General features: G+C 43.5%; 1 protein-coding gene across 2 annotated transcripts; it reads left to right on the forward strand.

Moving 5' to 3' along the window:
* The first annotated feature begins 4,057 nt into the window (after positions 1 to 4,057).
* TBRG1 (transforming growth factor beta regulator 1) lies at positions 4,058 to 15,899 on the forward strand. 2 transcript variants are annotated; one of them, XM_045483299.1, is made up of 9 exons: positions 4,058 to 4,435; positions 6,120 to 6,190; positions 6,838 to 7,070; positions 7,652 to 7,788; positions 8,083 to 8,229; positions 13,920 to 14,017; positions 14,277 to 14,387; positions 14,744 to 14,886; positions 15,571 to 15,899. In XM_045483299.1, the coding sequence occupies exons 1-9, from the start codon at positions 4,286 to 4,288 to the stop codon at positions 15,714 to 15,716; spliced, it is 1,236 nt and encodes a 411-aa protein (XP_045339255.1). In that variant the 5' UTR covers positions 4,058 to 4,285; the 3' UTR covers positions 15,717 to 15,899. The 2 variants fall into 2 exon arrangements, with proteins under 2 accessions (XP_045339255.1, XP_045339256.1); XM_045483300.1 differs by having other exon boundaries at positions 4,070 to 4,435; positions 14,744 to 14,816.
* Positions 15,900 to 16,392: the final 493 nt, after the last annotated feature.

Consider the following 16,392-nt stretch of genomic DNA (forward strand, 5'->3'; position numbering starts at 1 on the left):
CTGGGTGGCGCAGTCGGTTAAGCGTCTGACTTCAGCCAGGTCACGATCTCGCGGTCCGTGGGTTCATGCCCCGCGTCGGGCTCTGGGCTGATGGCTCAGAGCCTGGAGCCGGTTTCCGATTCTGTGTCTCCCTCTCTCTCTGCCCCTCCCCCGTTCGTGCTCTGTCTCTCTCTGTCCCATAAATAAATAAACGTTGAAAAAAAAAATTTTTTTTTAAAAAATTAAAAAAAAAAAAAAAAAAGACAATGATGGCAGGACCTTGTTATCTGCTTTTGGGGGTTAGGCCAGCATAGAACGAGGCCGGGGCCATGCATCAGCTAGGGGTGGAGCTCTGGGTTTTCTTCATCATCTAAACCAGGGACCACTTCCCCAAGGGCTGGGATTATGGGCTTCTTCACAACTCTTGAGGGGCCCAGGCGTGCTTCGAATACTCCAGGAGATGCCACACCTCCTCCACTTACAGCCAGTCACTGAATAGTGACCATTAGAACTAAATGGGAAAGACAGGAAAGTGCTGTTGGGCCCTTTCTCTCTCTTCTTTATTACCCCCTCTTAGCTTCTAACTTCCATTCCTACATCTGAATTTAATGGAACCTTGATCTGACTTCCGAGGCCCTGCCCAGCCCACGATACCATGCTGTCTCTCATTTGATATTTCATTTATAGAGCTGCATATTTCTTCAGAGAATTTTTGTATACACCATTTAGACCCTTCTTCATATAGGTAAGCAGAAAAATTACATTGCTCCCATGCTTCTCACAACGCTGAGCCTTTGAATATGCTGTTTCACTGCCCAAGATGCCCTCCCCCGTTCTTCACTGGCTGTCCACCAGCTCTCCTTCTGAGTCTGCCCAGACATATTTCCTGCAAGAAGGCTTCCCTATCTCCTCCCCTCTTCCCTAATTATGTGCTGCCATATCATTCAATACCTACCTCTGAGATAAAAATTCTTACACCGTATGAATATTGCCCACTCATTTGCCTTTTCCTCTTTAACAAGTTTCCTAAAGGTTGTATCATAGTGGGCACTAAATAAGTATTAATCTGAATAAGTAAGTGACTGAATTTTGCTCAACCACGTTACATTGTTTGGAACACACAGACCCAGCCCCTAAATAATCTTGTATAAAAAAAGCTTTGTGGGGCACTTGGCTGGCTCAGTCGACTGAGTGTCTGACTTCAGCTCAGATCATGATCTCGCAGTTTGTGAGTTCAAGCTACGCATCAGGCTCCATGCTGACAGCTCGGAGCCTGGAGCCTGCTTCGAATTCTGTGTCTCTTGCTCTCTGCCCCTCCCCCACTCGCACTCTGTACCTCTCTCTCAAAAATAAACATTAATAAAAGCTTTGTGCACAGAGGGGCGCCTGGGTGGCGCAGTCGGTTAAGCGTCCGACTTCAGCCAGGTCACGATCTCGCGGTCCGTGAGTTCGAGCCCCGCGTCGGGCTCTGGGATGATGGCTCGGAGCCTGGAGCCTGTTTCCGATTCTGTGTCTCCCTCTCTCTCTGCCCCTCCCCCGTTCATGCTCTGTCTCTCTCTGTCCCAAAAATAAATAAACGTTGAAAAAAAAAAATTTAAAAAAAAAAAAAAAAAAAAAAAGCTTTGTGCACAGAGATGCACTCCACAGCAATTGCTGAGCAAAAAGCCAAACAACATGGAAGTAATCATGTAAAATTATTATGCCATAACTGGAATATTAAGCATTCATTTAAAATTATGTTTATGCTCCCGCTCTGTCTCTGTCTCTCAAAAAAAGAATAAACATTAATAAAAAAAAGTGGTAATTATGCTTATAAAGAAATCATAATAACACCACAAAATGATAATAAAGGTCAGTGAACAAAAAGGAAACATTATCTAACATATATGAAAATGCATGAAGGTATTAAACACATACAAACGTTAAAAGTGGCTCACCTTCACTGGGTGTTGTACGGAAACCAATTTGACAATAAATTTCATATACTGAAAAAAATTAAAATAAAAAAATAAAAGTGGCTCACCTTATGTGGCAACATTATGGATTTTTTTTAAAAGCTTCTTGGTACTATATTTTCTAAATTTCTAAAACTTGCCCAAAATGCTTTATAAATTGTAAGGAAACGTTTCTACTGAAGAAAAAGTCATATTGTAATGCAAATTCCACTGAAATCCATTGGCTAGAGCAGCTTGAAAACTAAAGGAATGAACACACTTTCCCTCCCACCAGGTATGAAACCTGTATATGAAGAGGAACAATGAAAATAAAGTCAGATCACAAAGCCTGCAAAGACAAAATACAGATGAACAGCAAATAAATCACGCAGTTGGCAAATAGGTTTTTTTTTTTAATTTTTTAAATGTTTATTTTTGAGAGAGAGAGCGCGCGCGTAAATGGGGGAGGGGCAGAGACAGAGGGAGACAAAGAATCTGAAGCAGGCTGTAGGCTCCAAGCTCTGAGCTGTCAGCACAGAGCCCGACGCAGGGCTCCAACGATGCAGGGTGAGTGAGATCATGACCTGAGCCCAAGTCAGAGGCTTAACCAACCAAGCGCCTATTTGCAGGCGCCCCTGCAAATAGGTTTAAAAAAAAAAAATCTCTTCCTGTCACCCAATTATCTTTTCTCAGGTTCCAAGAGCCAACCTACACTAGCAAAGACATGATTGTGGATATTTGATTGTGGATATTTTGTGGGCAGAAAATATTCCTGGCAGTTTCCAAAAATGTATCTATTATGGCTGCCTTGAGTACGGCTGTGAAAGCACACTGGCATCCTGAAGAGTTGCTCCGTTAAAACTCAGCCACATGCAACAAGGGCAGCTTTCATTATGGAAGGATATGAAAGAACTTTCATAAGACTTCTGTGTGAAAACCATTTTGTCTTGACCCTGTCACTATTTTTACAATAATCAGAAATGAAATAGCTGGTCATCAATTCGAAACCTTTTTTTGAACTCTGTTACTTACACACATTAGTGTTACATTTTTCTCCAGTAATTCACTGAATTTGTTTTAACTATGTACATACATACTTTCTTTAATTTCCATATACAACTCCAGAAGTCCACATTTTGACTGTCTAACGGTAATTTTACACCAGTTTAGAACCCTCACTAGCCTCCCTTATGCTAAATAGTATTTCAACAGTAAACCACTGAAATACTATTTCAACAGTAAATAGTTTTTCAACAGAAAAACCTGTGACACACAGGCTTATTCAGCTAGTTAGTGGCATTGCTGGAATAAGAATACAACAAGCCTTTTGAGCATCCAACTCCTGACTTTGGCTCAGGCCGTGATCTCACGGTTCATGAATTGGAGCCCAACTTCGGGCTCCGTGCTGACAGTGCTGACTGAGCCTGCTTGGGATTCTCTCTCCCTTCTCTCTGCCTCTCTCTCAAAAATAAACTTAAAAAAAAAAAAAAAAATACAAGCGTTTTGTCTTCCAGACCTGAGCATTTACCAGCACTGCCTCCTAAAAGTTGCCTACCCTCCTTATTTGAGGATTTTAGATAGACCTTGGTTACAAAGTTAGCGCTAAGTTAATATAGGTAGAGGTCCAGAAACATACTTTTGGTTTCATCAGGGAAACATTTACTGAGTGCCTACTTGGTGCTAGCTCGTTATTAAAACCCTTCTCTTCCCTATTAGAGCCTAACTTGAAGGGGCAGAAGCCTTTTTTCTAGTCACCAGTGTTGTCCCAGATCCTAGTTAAATCTCGGCCTCATAGGCTTTCGGGAAACCTTTATGTGAGCTGTATACTGGAAAGCCGCAGTCCCAACACGGGCTTTCAAGTGCGTCCCACATTTCGGGAAGACCCGTTAGGGAGTGTGGAAAACTGGAGCTGAAACGCGGTGGGCTGGGGGAGCGTGTGGGAGATTCGCGCCGGCAAGATTTCGGGGCTTTTAGCCGTTAGCTCCACAGTAATACTCCTCAGCTAAGGACACAGCAGCGAGACACCGAGTCTGCTCTTCGGTCGCCTGCACCCGCCCCTCCCTGCTCCAGACCGCAGCTCTGCACATCCCAGACCACCCCAGGCTCACGGCCCCGGAAATTACTCGCGGCCGGCGCCGTTACGTAATTTCCGGGCGGGGCTTATTTCCGAGGCAGACGCGGAAGTGCTGGGAGGCCCGGTGGCCGAGGTCGGTTGCCGGACTTTTGGCCCGGCCTTTCGCCTTGGGAAAGTTCTGGAGGGGTAGATTCCTAAGAAGCCGGCTTCCGGCAACCCAGACGAGACGAAGCCGACGCTCCTCGGCCTGGGAGCCGATGCCGGCCGCGCCCTGGAGGCCCCGTAGCGGGGCCGGACGATGAGCCTGCTGGGCGGCCCGGCCTCCTCGCCGCGGGCCCCGCTGCAGTCCAGCAAGGCCAGGATGAAAAAGCTCCCGAAGAAGAGCCAGAACGAGAAGTACCGGCTCAAGTACCTGCGGCTGCGCAAAGCGGCCAAAGCCACCGTGTTTGTGAGTCAGAGTGTCGCTCGGCCCTTCTCCGCCTCGACACTCCTAATTCGCGAAATCTTTCCCCACACCGTTCCCCTCCCAGAGTGGCCGAATCAGTAGTGTTAGCTTTTGCAGTACACGTTACTTCTCGTTGGCCTTGTGTCCTTGGGCACCTTAGCTAATTTCTGTACTCTTCTGTTTCCTGAAGAGAGCTAACTGCCTTTCAGAGTCGTGAAGATTTAATTGAGGAAAGTAAAGTGCTTGACATCTGGAAGATGTGCCAGTCGCTTTCAGTCATCGTTCTTACCACGAAACTCTTGGAAAGGCGTTTGATTCTCAAGAGAACCCTAGAGTGAGGCACTGTTTTTAAAAATGGCATCACCGAAACCCCAAGAGATGACTTGTGCAAGGGCGCTGTGTCCCAGCCCTGATTCCTGGTCCTAGTGTCTTCAATACTTCGACTACACAGCCTTATTTCCCAAGCACCCCAAATCCGCATAACAGACCTCTGCCCTAAACAGGCTCACAAAACTTTCAATAATTCCCCCCACCCCCGCCCCCTTCTAACCTCTCTAGTCTCTCAAATATTTCTGCTGTTCCTTTATTGTAGAAGCACTGAATTCATTGAATAAGTGAACTGACCTGCCAGCCACAACTTTGTGTTCTGGCATTCTGGCTTGCTCAAGCTTGCCTCAGTGCTGGGAAATAGGGAATGGAGTCCTCACTTTTCAAATGTGCCTCCGTGTCTGAATCACCACCTTAAACTCTTCTTTCTACCACAAGTTTGCACATATCTCCGCTTTTTTAGAAGCATAAGGAAAGGTTTGGAAATTAGAACATTCATTCCAAAAGCATTTATTTAGCACTGGCTGTGTGCACTGGAGAGACATGAAAAAAGTAGAATTAAGAGCACTTGATACTTAATTGACCGCTCATTTTCTTTTATGCTCTACATGTCGGATATCCCTAAAGTCTATGTTCTTAAGATGTTGATTCCATTCAAGTACTTGAAATAGGCCTTGTGAAGAAAAGGGATATCGCTTTGAACATTCAAATTTTGAGCTCTCACTTGAGGAATGTCCAGATGACAATATTTCCTTTACAACTGATGCTTGGGAAATAGCTTGAGTCAGAGAGTCAGACGATACTTGAATACACATAAGTAGATTATGAAATTTTAAGAATTTTGCATACCAGAGTTGATTTTATTTTGTCCAGTTGTCCTTTTAAGGTTCATATTGCATGGGTGTCTTGGGGTTAGCAAAGCTTGGTTTTGTTATCTCCCCAAGAGTCAAGGCACTTGGGAATGGACATTTCTCATATTTGTAAGGTTTAAATTGAAGCCTATATGGATTTCAGCAGGATGCCCTTTTCTCTGCCAAAGTCTACCCTAGCTAGGGTGATCATACATCTTGGTTTGCCTAGGGCAATCCTAGTCTACCATACTATTCTGGAATAATAATAGCACCCCTTTTTCACTCTGAGGTGCCCCAGTTTCAATAAATTAATGACCTTGCCCATAATGGAATTTGACTCTACCTTTACCTATAGGTTTTCTTAATAGTTGGTCTGCAGGGTAGATTAACTTGTTCCTCTCACCCAGTAACACAGACTTCTTGGTTTGAAACATAGCTTCTCTTCCCAGCGTAATACTTTGATCTTTTATTCTCTATATGTGATTATATCCAAAAATTTTTTCTTAAAGGAAAATGCTGCTATTTGTGATGAAATTGCTCGCCTTGAGGAAAAATTTCTTAAAGCAAAAGAAGAAAGACGGTGAGCTGCCTTCGTGTTGTGTTCAGAATCCCATTTTCAGTGATTGATATGGTGTTACTGCTCTGGGGATTTTTCTCCAGTGGAATTTTTATGTATTACACAGCCCATTGGCTCTGATCAATGCAGAGAAACTCACAACCTCCGGTTTTGGTTCCCATTTACCCAAGTCGTGTTGGACCGTGGTGACGAGACAGCACCTCTATTCACCTTTCTGACATGGCCCTCTTGCCACATCTCATAAGCTATCTTCTTATAACTGCCCAGTTACAAAAGACAAGGGATAAAAGAAACTACCTCTCATTCCACAGATATTTATTCAGTATGTACTATATTCTGTGCAAAGCACAGTGGGTATGTATAATTCATACCTAAGGAGATCGTGGTACGTTCCCTCCAGAAGCATAATACCTTTCAACATCAAGGTAGAGGAACCCTCCAGATGCAAGAGAGATAAACTACAGTCCTTATCTTTGGCTTCTTGAGGAAGTGTCCTCTGGAGCCTCCTATTCCCTGGGTCCAAGAAGAACCTTATTTTTATGAGTGTAATAATCTTTATATAATTCTGGCTTTTCCACTACTTAAGTAAAATACTGAATTGAGATAAAATAGAAGTTCATACCTCTGCTCCCTTTCCTTCCCAACCTCAGGTATTTGCTAAAGAAGCTCCTCCAGCTTCAGGCTCTAACTGAAAGCGAGGTACAGGCCGCAGCGCCTTCCCACAGCTCCAGTGTGCCCCTAACTTACGGCGTGGCCGGCTCTGTGGGAGCCATACAGGGAGCTGGGCCCATCTCTGGGCCCAGCGCTGGGGCTGAGGAACCGTTTGGGAAGAAATCCAAGAAGGAGAAAAAAGAAAAAGGCAAAGAGAACAACAAACTGGAAGGTACCTTGGGGAGACGATAGTTGTCCCGGTGGCTCCACGACTAATGACAAAGACCTGGTACTAACTGGTAGACACACACGGCCACAGATATACTTAAACCCTCATTTGGTCCCTTAGCTGCCCTAATAGCCCTTGGAAAGAAAGTGTCTTAGAGCCACATTGGGTGGAGGAATTCTAGTCAGACCTGGTTAAATGGAAGGGAGCAGGCTAAGGCCTCCCCCTTCTCCCACACCCCCAACTCTCTGGGTTGCCTTCAGTTCAGTGTTTCCTAGAGGCAGGGAAATGGGCTAGGTGGCCTTTTGAGCACACGGATGGCTTGGGAAATTTCTGATCGGATAAATGAAGAGGCCTTAAAAACTGCAAGGCTTTTAGGTCCTCAGCATTGATACTAAAATTAGCCATTGCCAGGTGGGTGGGTTAAAAAGATACTCCGGGCTTTGGGGAAAAAGTCCCATGTGCCCATTCAGCGAGTGTACAGAACCAGGATTGGCGTATTGTTCTTAGCATTCACGTGTAAATTTTTCCCTTCCCCTCAGCATTGGGAGGGGCTTAAAGTGGGTGACCCCAGATTTGCGTTTCAGTTCTGAAGAAAACATCCAAGAAAAAGAAAATGGAGGGAGGTGCTCGCAAGCTGGTTCAGCCCATTGCCCTGGATCCCTCAGGACGGCCTGTGTTCCCCATCGGACTGGGGGGTCTAACAGTATATAGCCTGGGGGAGGTGAGTGAGACCAGCGATATATAGAGAGGAGAATCAGAAATATGGGAATGGGGTTGAGCCTTCCCTCCCTGTTCCCATCAGCAGCAGCCCCTTGCTGATCCAGACCAACCCCAGAAAATCTCCAGTCCCTAGGAAACCAGGTCAGTTTTGTCTGCTGCGCAGCTGACACACTTTCTCTCTGTGATTCGAGTCACTCTTTGCGGCCCCAAAGTGGTTTTAAAGGCTACCACGGTACACTGGACTTCTGAATTCTCTAGTGACCTCAGTCGCAGAGTGGGGGAATCTTTTTTATAGATCATCACCGACCGACCTGGCTTCCATGATGAGAGTGCCATCTACCCTGTTGGCTACTGCAGTACTCGGATATATGCCAGCATGAAGTGCCCAGACCAGAAGTGTCTGTATACCTGTCAGATCAAGGATGGTGGCATGCAACCCCAGGTACCCACTCGATTAACAGCTACTGGGTTTTGTTTTGTTTTGTTTTGTTTTGTTTTTTGAGACCCTTCTCTGTGACAGCCACTTACTAGATATCACCCGTTTTGACACTCCCAGTACATGCTGTATAATAACCATTTGGGTAATGCCAAGATGCAGAAAAGCGATTGGCCCCAAGTCAAACCTTTGTTAATAAGTGCTTGAGCTGGGATTTGAGTCTGTCCGACTCTCATACTGAGGCCCTTCCCTTTGAACCCTGCTCCTTGTACTGTTGCTATGGTGACTGTGGGAGGCTGAGCAAGCATGCTTATTTGTGAAGTGCAGGCCTATATACAAGAAAGATTAATTTGATATTCTGCCATTTCAAGTAGGACAAAAATGGAGGTAGCAAAGAAACTGCATATTGGTTTCTGGTAGCATACACTCTTAAGGACCTGGGAGATGTGAACCTTAGTCTTTTTAAAATTTTTTTTTTTTTTCAACGTTTATTTATTTTTGGGACAGAGAGAGACAGAGCATGAACGGGGGAGGGGCAGAGAGAGAGGGAGACACAGAATCGGAAACAGGCTCCAGGCTCTGAGCCATCAGCCCAGAGCCCGACGCGGGGCTCGAACTCACGGACCATGAGATCGTGACCTGGCTAAAGTCGGACGCTTAACCGACTGCGCCACCCAGGCGCCCCATAACCTTAGTCTTTTTAAAACAATGTTTTTTAACGTTTATTTATTTCTGAGACAGACAGAGTGTGAGCGGGGAGGGGCAGAGAAAGAGGGAGACACAGAATCCGAAACAGGCTTCAGGCTCTGAGTTGTCAGCACAGAGCCCAACGCAGGCCTTGAACTCATTAACCATGAGATCAGGACCTGAGCCGAAGTTGGACGCTCAACCAACTGAGCCACCCAGGCGCCCCGAACCTTAGTCTTATCAAATACTTTTGTTCATCCTTCTCGCTGCTGTGATGCAAGGGAGTTTATTTTCCCCACCCGTCACCTCTGCTCATTGGGAAAAAAAATAAACCAGTTTCAAAGTTCCAGACTTCTCTGTCTGATGTTACAGATCACTAGAAAGTTGGGTGGAAGGAAGTAGACACAGGGAAGGGAACCTCTAAGCAGAAGCTGAGAGCCTGCTGCCACATGTGGATAATACTGCATCGCTCCTCTCCTGGTTAGAGTGCTGTTAGATGCATCTGAGTGTTCAGATGACCTGGCCATGCAGGAGTTCTGTTTAGAAAGTACTGTAACAGGGGGCGCCTGAGCAGCTCAGTCAGTTCAGCGTCTGACTTTGGCTCAGATCACAGTCTGAGGGTTCGTGGGTTCGAGCCCCATGTCGGGCTCTGTGCTGACAGCTCAGAGCCTGGAGCCTGCTTCGGATTCTGTGCTTCCCTCTCTCTCTGCCCCTCCTCTCCTCATGCTCTGTCTCTCTCCCAAAAAAAAAAATTAAAAAAGTAATAAAGTAAAAATAAAGTACTGCAACAGACTCCTATGGTAGTAGTATACCATATTTATTTATAACAAATTTATAAATTCAGTACAAATCTAATAAAAATTCTAATAGAATTGTCATGGATATTGACAAACTGGTTCTTAATTTCCTTGAAGACAAATTGCTAAAATATTTGTGAAAAGAAGAGTTTGCGTGGGTTTTAGGTGTTTTGCTTTGCTTTGTTTTTTAGCTGATTAATCCTTCTGGACATTATTTTCAGGTATATTGTGAGCCTTAATTTTTTTCCAACTAACATCAAGTGTTATCTCTAGTATATACTAAAAGTATGTAGACAATTCTTTTTCATCTCTTTGTTTATAAATGCTAATATGAACTTTAATTTCTTTAGCTTTATAGAATGTTTCATACTATATCTTAAAACAAAATATGGAAGAATATTTTTATAATCTTAGAGTGAGGTGAAAGCTTTTCTTGAGTGAGGCATGAAATGTGGACACTATGAAGGAGAATAGATTGGACTGTTAAAGACTTAATGAACAACAAAAGATACATAATCCAAGTTAAAACTCAAGCAAAAAAAAGGAACAAAGTATGTAGCAGTGGATTAATATCCAGATAAAGTGTTCCTCTGGTCAAATACAAAAAGCAATCAAATACAACAGGTATCAGTTGACACTGTGCAGGTGGTTGGTAAGAACGGACCTCATTAGCAATTAGAGAAATGGAGATAAAACGATTTTGCTCATAGGCAAACAGCAGAGAGATTGATAATATTGAGTGTTGGCCAGAGTGTAGGAAAACAAGTAAGCATTAGCTTGAGTGAAAACTTGCAGTCTTTTGGAAGGCAACTTGGCAATATCAACAAGTTTGGTATGTGTATCCTTGACCCAGGATACTGCTAGGTGTTGAAGTATTTCCTAGAGAGATATGCAAATGTGAACAAAAGAGTTACATGTAACAATCTACATTATGGTATTGTTTGTAATGGCAAGAAATTAGAAATCGCTGAAATGCCCATCAGGAGGAGAATGGTTAAAAATTAAGATTTATCCACCTTACGTCATATTATGTAGCAGTTAAAAGAATGAAGTACAGTTACACATACTAACAGGGAAAGCTCTGCGAGACCAAAATATGAGATTTTGGCCTTTTAATTGCTCTTTGTGCAAAATAGAATAGTGTGCACACAGTATAAAAGATTGGAATTTGGGGTGCCTGGGGAACTCAGTTAAGCATGGGACTGACTTTTTTTAATTTTTTTTTTTCAACGTTTATTTATTTTTTTGGGACAGAGAGAGACAGAGCATGAACGGGGGAGGGGCAGAGAGAGAGGGAGACACAGAATCAGAAACAGGCTCCAGGCTCTGAGCCATCAGCCCAGAGCCCGACGCGGGGCTCGAACTCACGGACCGCGAGATCGTGACCTGGCTGAAGTCGGATGCTTAACCGACTGCGCCACCCAGGCGCCCCGGGACTGACTCTTGATTTCAGCTCAAGTCATGATCTCATGGTTTGTGAGATCAGGCTCTGTGCTGACAGTGAGCCTGCTTGGGATTCTCTGTCTCCCTCTCTGTCTGCCCCTCCCCCACTCACTGTCTATCTCTCTTTCAAACTAAATTAAAAAAAAAAAAAAAAAGATTGGAATTGACATGACCAGTACCGAAAAGAGAGCAGTCCTGGAATATTTGAAGATAATTGCTCACAGTTTTTTCCATAAATTAGCTGAGAAATAAATATAAACCCTCAGTATCTTAAATTTGCAACATATGTCATTAGTTGAAGTAACAAAACCACTGACTAAAACTACAAGATAATTATTATTGACAAAAATAAAAGAGCTCTAAAATTTGATACAGTAAAATTGAAGTAATAACTGCAGAAGAAAACTAACAGCAGGAGAAGCCATACTCAGTAAAGTATATTTTGGATTCTAAAAAATGATTGATCACTGTATATTCTTTGAAAATATACAGAAAATAAGTAAATCCTGTTTGGGATAATTTTATTAAGGTAAACATTGAAAAACAGGATACTGTTTTGGTTTTTAAGTTTTTATTTAAATTCTAGTTAGCTAACACAGTGTAGTATTGGTTTCGGGAGTAGAATTTAGTGATTCCATCACATGCATGTAACACCCGGTGCTCATCACAAGTGCCCTCCTAAATACCCATCCTGCATTTAACCCATCTCCCACCCATGTTCCCTCTAGCAACCCTCAGTTTTCCAGAATTAAGAGTCTGTTTTATGGTTTGCCTCTCTTTTTCTTTCCCCTATGTTCATCTGTTTTGTTTCTTAAATTCCACACATTAGTGAACTCATATGGTATTTGTCTTTCTCTGATGGACTGACTTTGCTTAGCAAAATACACTGTAGCTCCGTGTTGCAAATGGCAAGATTTCATTCTTTCGATGGCTGAGTAGTATTCCACCGTGTGTATCTACCACATCTTCTTTATCCATTCATCAGCCAATGGACGACATTTGGCTCTTTCCAGAAGCATCGGGGTGCATGTGCCTCTTCAAATCAGTATTTTTGTATCCTTTGGATAAATACCTAGTAGTGCAATTACTGGGTTGTAGGGTAGTTCTATTTTTAATTTTTTGAGGAACCTCCATACCGTTTTCCAGAGTGGCTGCATCAGTGTGCATTCCCACCAGCAGTGTTAAGGTTTCCCTTTCTCCACATCCTCACCAACACCTGTTGTTTCCTGTGTTGTTAAATTTGGCCATTCTTACAGATGTGAGGTGATAGCTCACTGTAGTTTTGATTTGTATTTCCCTGATGATGAGTGATGTTGAGCATCTTTTCTTGTGTCTGTTGGCCATCTTAGGTCTTCTTTGGAAAAATGGATACTGTTTAACTGAACTTTATGAAAAGAACACTAGTCAGGGAATTTAATTGGCTAAGTATTTTCTATGCAAAAATTCAATGAACTTAGAGAAAACTGGTCAAGGAATTAAGTTGGCTAGATAGTATTTATTACAAAAATACTTTCTTGGCAAAAATTCTTCAGTATTAGTAGAATTTCGAGTTGAGGGTTATTTTTTATGTATATAGTCAAGATATTTTGCAATTTAAAAAATGGGGCTTGGAGTCAGAATGGCCTTATTCCTCCTAGATATTACAAAGTAAATATAAGATTAAATTATCTTATTTGATCTCATGTATTTTTGTTTATTTTTTAAATATAATTTACTATCAAAATGACTAACATATAGTGTGTAAAGTGTGTTCTTGGTTTTGGGGGTAGATTCCCGTGGTTCATTGCTTACATACAACACCCAGTGCTCATCCCAACAAGTGCTCTCCTCAGTGCCCATCACCCATTTTCCCCTCTCCCCCCCACCCCCCCGCCCACACATCAACCCTCAGTTCTTTCTCTGTATTTAAGAGTCTCTTATGGTTTGCCTCCCTCCCTCTCTGTTTGTAACTATTTTCCCCCCTTCCCTTCCTCTATGGTCTTCTGTTAATTTTCTCAAGATCTACATACGAGTGAAAACATGATATCTGTCTTTCTCTGACTGGCTTATTTCACTCAGCGTAATACTTTCCAGTTCCATCCACATTGCTGCAATTGGCAGGATTGCATTGTTTCTCATTGTCAAGTAGTATTCCATTTTATATATAAACCACATCTTTATCCATTCATCAGTTGATGAACGTTTAAGCTCTTTCCATAATTTGTATATTGATCATGTTATTTTTTCTTTTAATTTTGCTAAAAATTTTTTATTCATTTTTGAGAGAGAGAAGAAAGCATGAGCAGGGAGGGGGCAGAGAGAGAGGGAGACACAGAATCTTAAGCAGGCGCCAGGTTCTGAGCTGTCAGCACAGGGCTTGATGCGGGGCTCAAACCCACGGACCATGAGATCATAACCTGAGCTAAAGTTGGACGCTTAACCAACTGAGCCACCCAGGCGCCCCCTATTGTTCATGTATTTTTAAAGTACCATTTGTATTTGTACTTATAGATGTAAGTAAGTGGATAGGAAAGGTGTGTAACAAATTAAGTGTGGACTTGTGGAGAGCAGTCACAAGGTGTTTAGAACTGAAACAGTTAAAGGACTCTCTGTGTTTTCTTGGATTTGTTTGAATTTGTAACGGCACTCTAGGAAATTGGACCCACCTTCTAATATCATATACATCAGCTTCAAGTGCTAGAGTGAAGAAATAGTTATAGAAGTAGTGTGGCTTTCTCTCTACTACTCCCTCTTTCAAAATTGATCTCATTGCTCCTTTATCTTTCTCAGTTCGAAATTGTTCCCGAAGATGACCCCCAGAATGCCATTGTCACCTCTTCTGCAGATGCCTGTCATGCAGAACTGCTCAAGACCATAAGTATTACTATGTAAGTTGAAGCTTGAAGACCGTCTAAATAGGTCACTTGTGGTACAATGAGACTTTCCTTGCTTTTAATGTATGGAGATCCCTAATTTTATAGAAAGCTATCCTGCATCCTTTAGATTTTTTACCAGAAATCCAATGGATTTCTCCAGAGTATCCAAGTCAAGAAAGTTTGTTCTCTGCATTCACACCCACATTCCATTCCTAAAGCCACTCTCCTCTCCCTCTAAACTTTGAAACTACCATCTTCCTCTCCTATTTAGGGGGAAACTAATGCCCAACCTGCTTCCATCTGGAGCTGACTTTTTTGGGTTTTCTCACCCAACTATTCACAACCTGATCCAGAGTTGTCCAGGAGCTCGAAAATGTATCAAGTAAGTTACTGCTTTGCTCGTTGTTACGCTGTGTTCTGCTTCTGTCTTCAGAGCAGGCTTGCTCCTTCGTGTGCCTCAGTATTGGTCCTCCTAGCCCTCTGGACAAGTGGCAGAAGGCAGTACCCCACTGTACTAGAATTGTCATTTTCTGTGTGTACCATGACAGCAAAAGGGTTGGGAAATCCTGCAGGATAACGTGTCACTAAATGTGCCTATCTTCTCTTAGTGTTTTCGTTAATGTGATTCTTAGATACATGTGGGAAAGATTACAGAAAAAACATACCTGATCTCTTTGGAAGTAAGAATGGGTTATTGTGGCTAACAGCTCTTGATAACGATGCCCTTTGATCCTGCAGTTACCAGTGGGTGAAGTTTGATATATGGAAACCTGGAGATGGGCAGCCGCCCCAGGGACCGCCAGGGGATGATGCAAGTATAAGCTTTGAAGCCTTTCAGAGACAGGCCTTTGATGAAGATCGTACTGATCCCATTCTGCAAGGTAGCTAAGTTTTCCCTTCCCGGTTTGAAAATTGACTATTTTTAGACTGCTGCCTGCTCCTCATGGGTATCGGAGTACTCCAGAGAGCTGGGCAGTAAGTGATAGAAACTTACGCTGCCGGGACCACGGAGACTCCCAAGTATGAGGATGGGCTGCCCTGTGGGGCTCTCCAGCAGCACTTGCAGGGGTGACAGGGAGCAGCTGCCGTCACAGTGAGGCAGGGCCCACAGAGAAACCAGGCTTTCTCGTTTTCCCACCTAAAACAGACCCAAGCGGAACTGCAGGGGAAAGTTGACTGCTCAGGACAAGAATTTCATGTGAAGTGAAGGGGAGCAGATGATGGCCTTGGTCCTGCCTGTGTTGGGTGGGTTCCCTCCCACAGATGGGTGGAGCTCTCAGGGGATCTGGCGTTGGGTCACATAGGCAGAGCTCTGGACTAGAAATCATAGAATTAAAATCCTCACTTTTTGTCTGTATACTATATAACCCTAGACAAAACACTTAATCTATTTTGGCCACAGTTTTCTTTGTCATAAAAGTCAATTTCTGTCCTATCTTACCAAGCAAGGGCAAAATTAGGCTGACAGGGGCAAGAGTGTTAGGTACTGAAAGGACATTCACGTGTGGGATCAGTCCCCTGAGACTCCCAGGCAGCAATGGAACTGAAGGAATTTTCTTCTCCAGGATCCTTGGACCTTCCAGAGCTTCAGCCCACGGCCTTCGTGTCTTCTTATCAACCCATGTTCCTGACGCATGAACCCCTGGTAGACACTCACCTACAGCACCTGAAGTCTCTGTCCCAGTGTAGCCCAACTCAGTCTTCAGATTGATCAGGAAGGGGTCAGATGCCACATCATTTAACTTAAAGTAAAACTTAGAATATGGAAGAAGGCAGCAGTTCAGGAACGAAGGAGATAACACATTTTGTTACAGAGGTTCCTGTGGTGACAGTGTTCCCTTGGAAAAACTGCAGCTGCTTTATTTTTAGCAATAAATTTCTCTTTACAAATCTGCTTATTTTCATCTCATTGTGATCAGGATTTTTTTTCTTTTTTTTTTTTTTTTTTTTTTTTTTTTGCTTAGCTCTGCCCGAAGTGGTAGAGCAAACCTGAGTGTTCTATAAGCCGGAATGAGAACAGGCTGCAGACTCAGGAGGGAGAGGTGGGAGGAGTCCCAGTCTTCCACCTGGATTCTGATCCTAGCTCCAGGAATGAAGGCCCAGCCCCTGCTACCCCAGCAGCTGCTTCATTTCCATGTCTGGACGATCACAGTCCAGTCTGCTTCTCCCCAAGCCAGAGAGGCTGGCCCAAGGCACGCTGTTCATCTTTTTCTTCACACTTCATATCCTTCAAGGGAAACAAAAAGTCCTCTGTAATCCTTCCTACCGGCTCTTTGCCGTTCCTTACCCGAGAATGTGCTTGTAGCTGAATACGTTGAATCCACATGATGGCACAGATACAACATGCCGGGAGGGCAGGGGCGCTCCCACCCTCCCTAACAGGCTCA

This window comes from Leopardus geoffroyi, chromosome D1 (assembly GCF_018350155.1).
Source record: "Leopardus geoffroyi isolate Oge1 chromosome D1, O.geoffroyi_Oge1_pat1.0, whole genome shotgun sequence".
Taxonomy (NCBI): Eukaryota; Metazoa; Chordata; class Mammalia; order Carnivora; family Felidae; genus Leopardus; species Leopardus geoffroyi.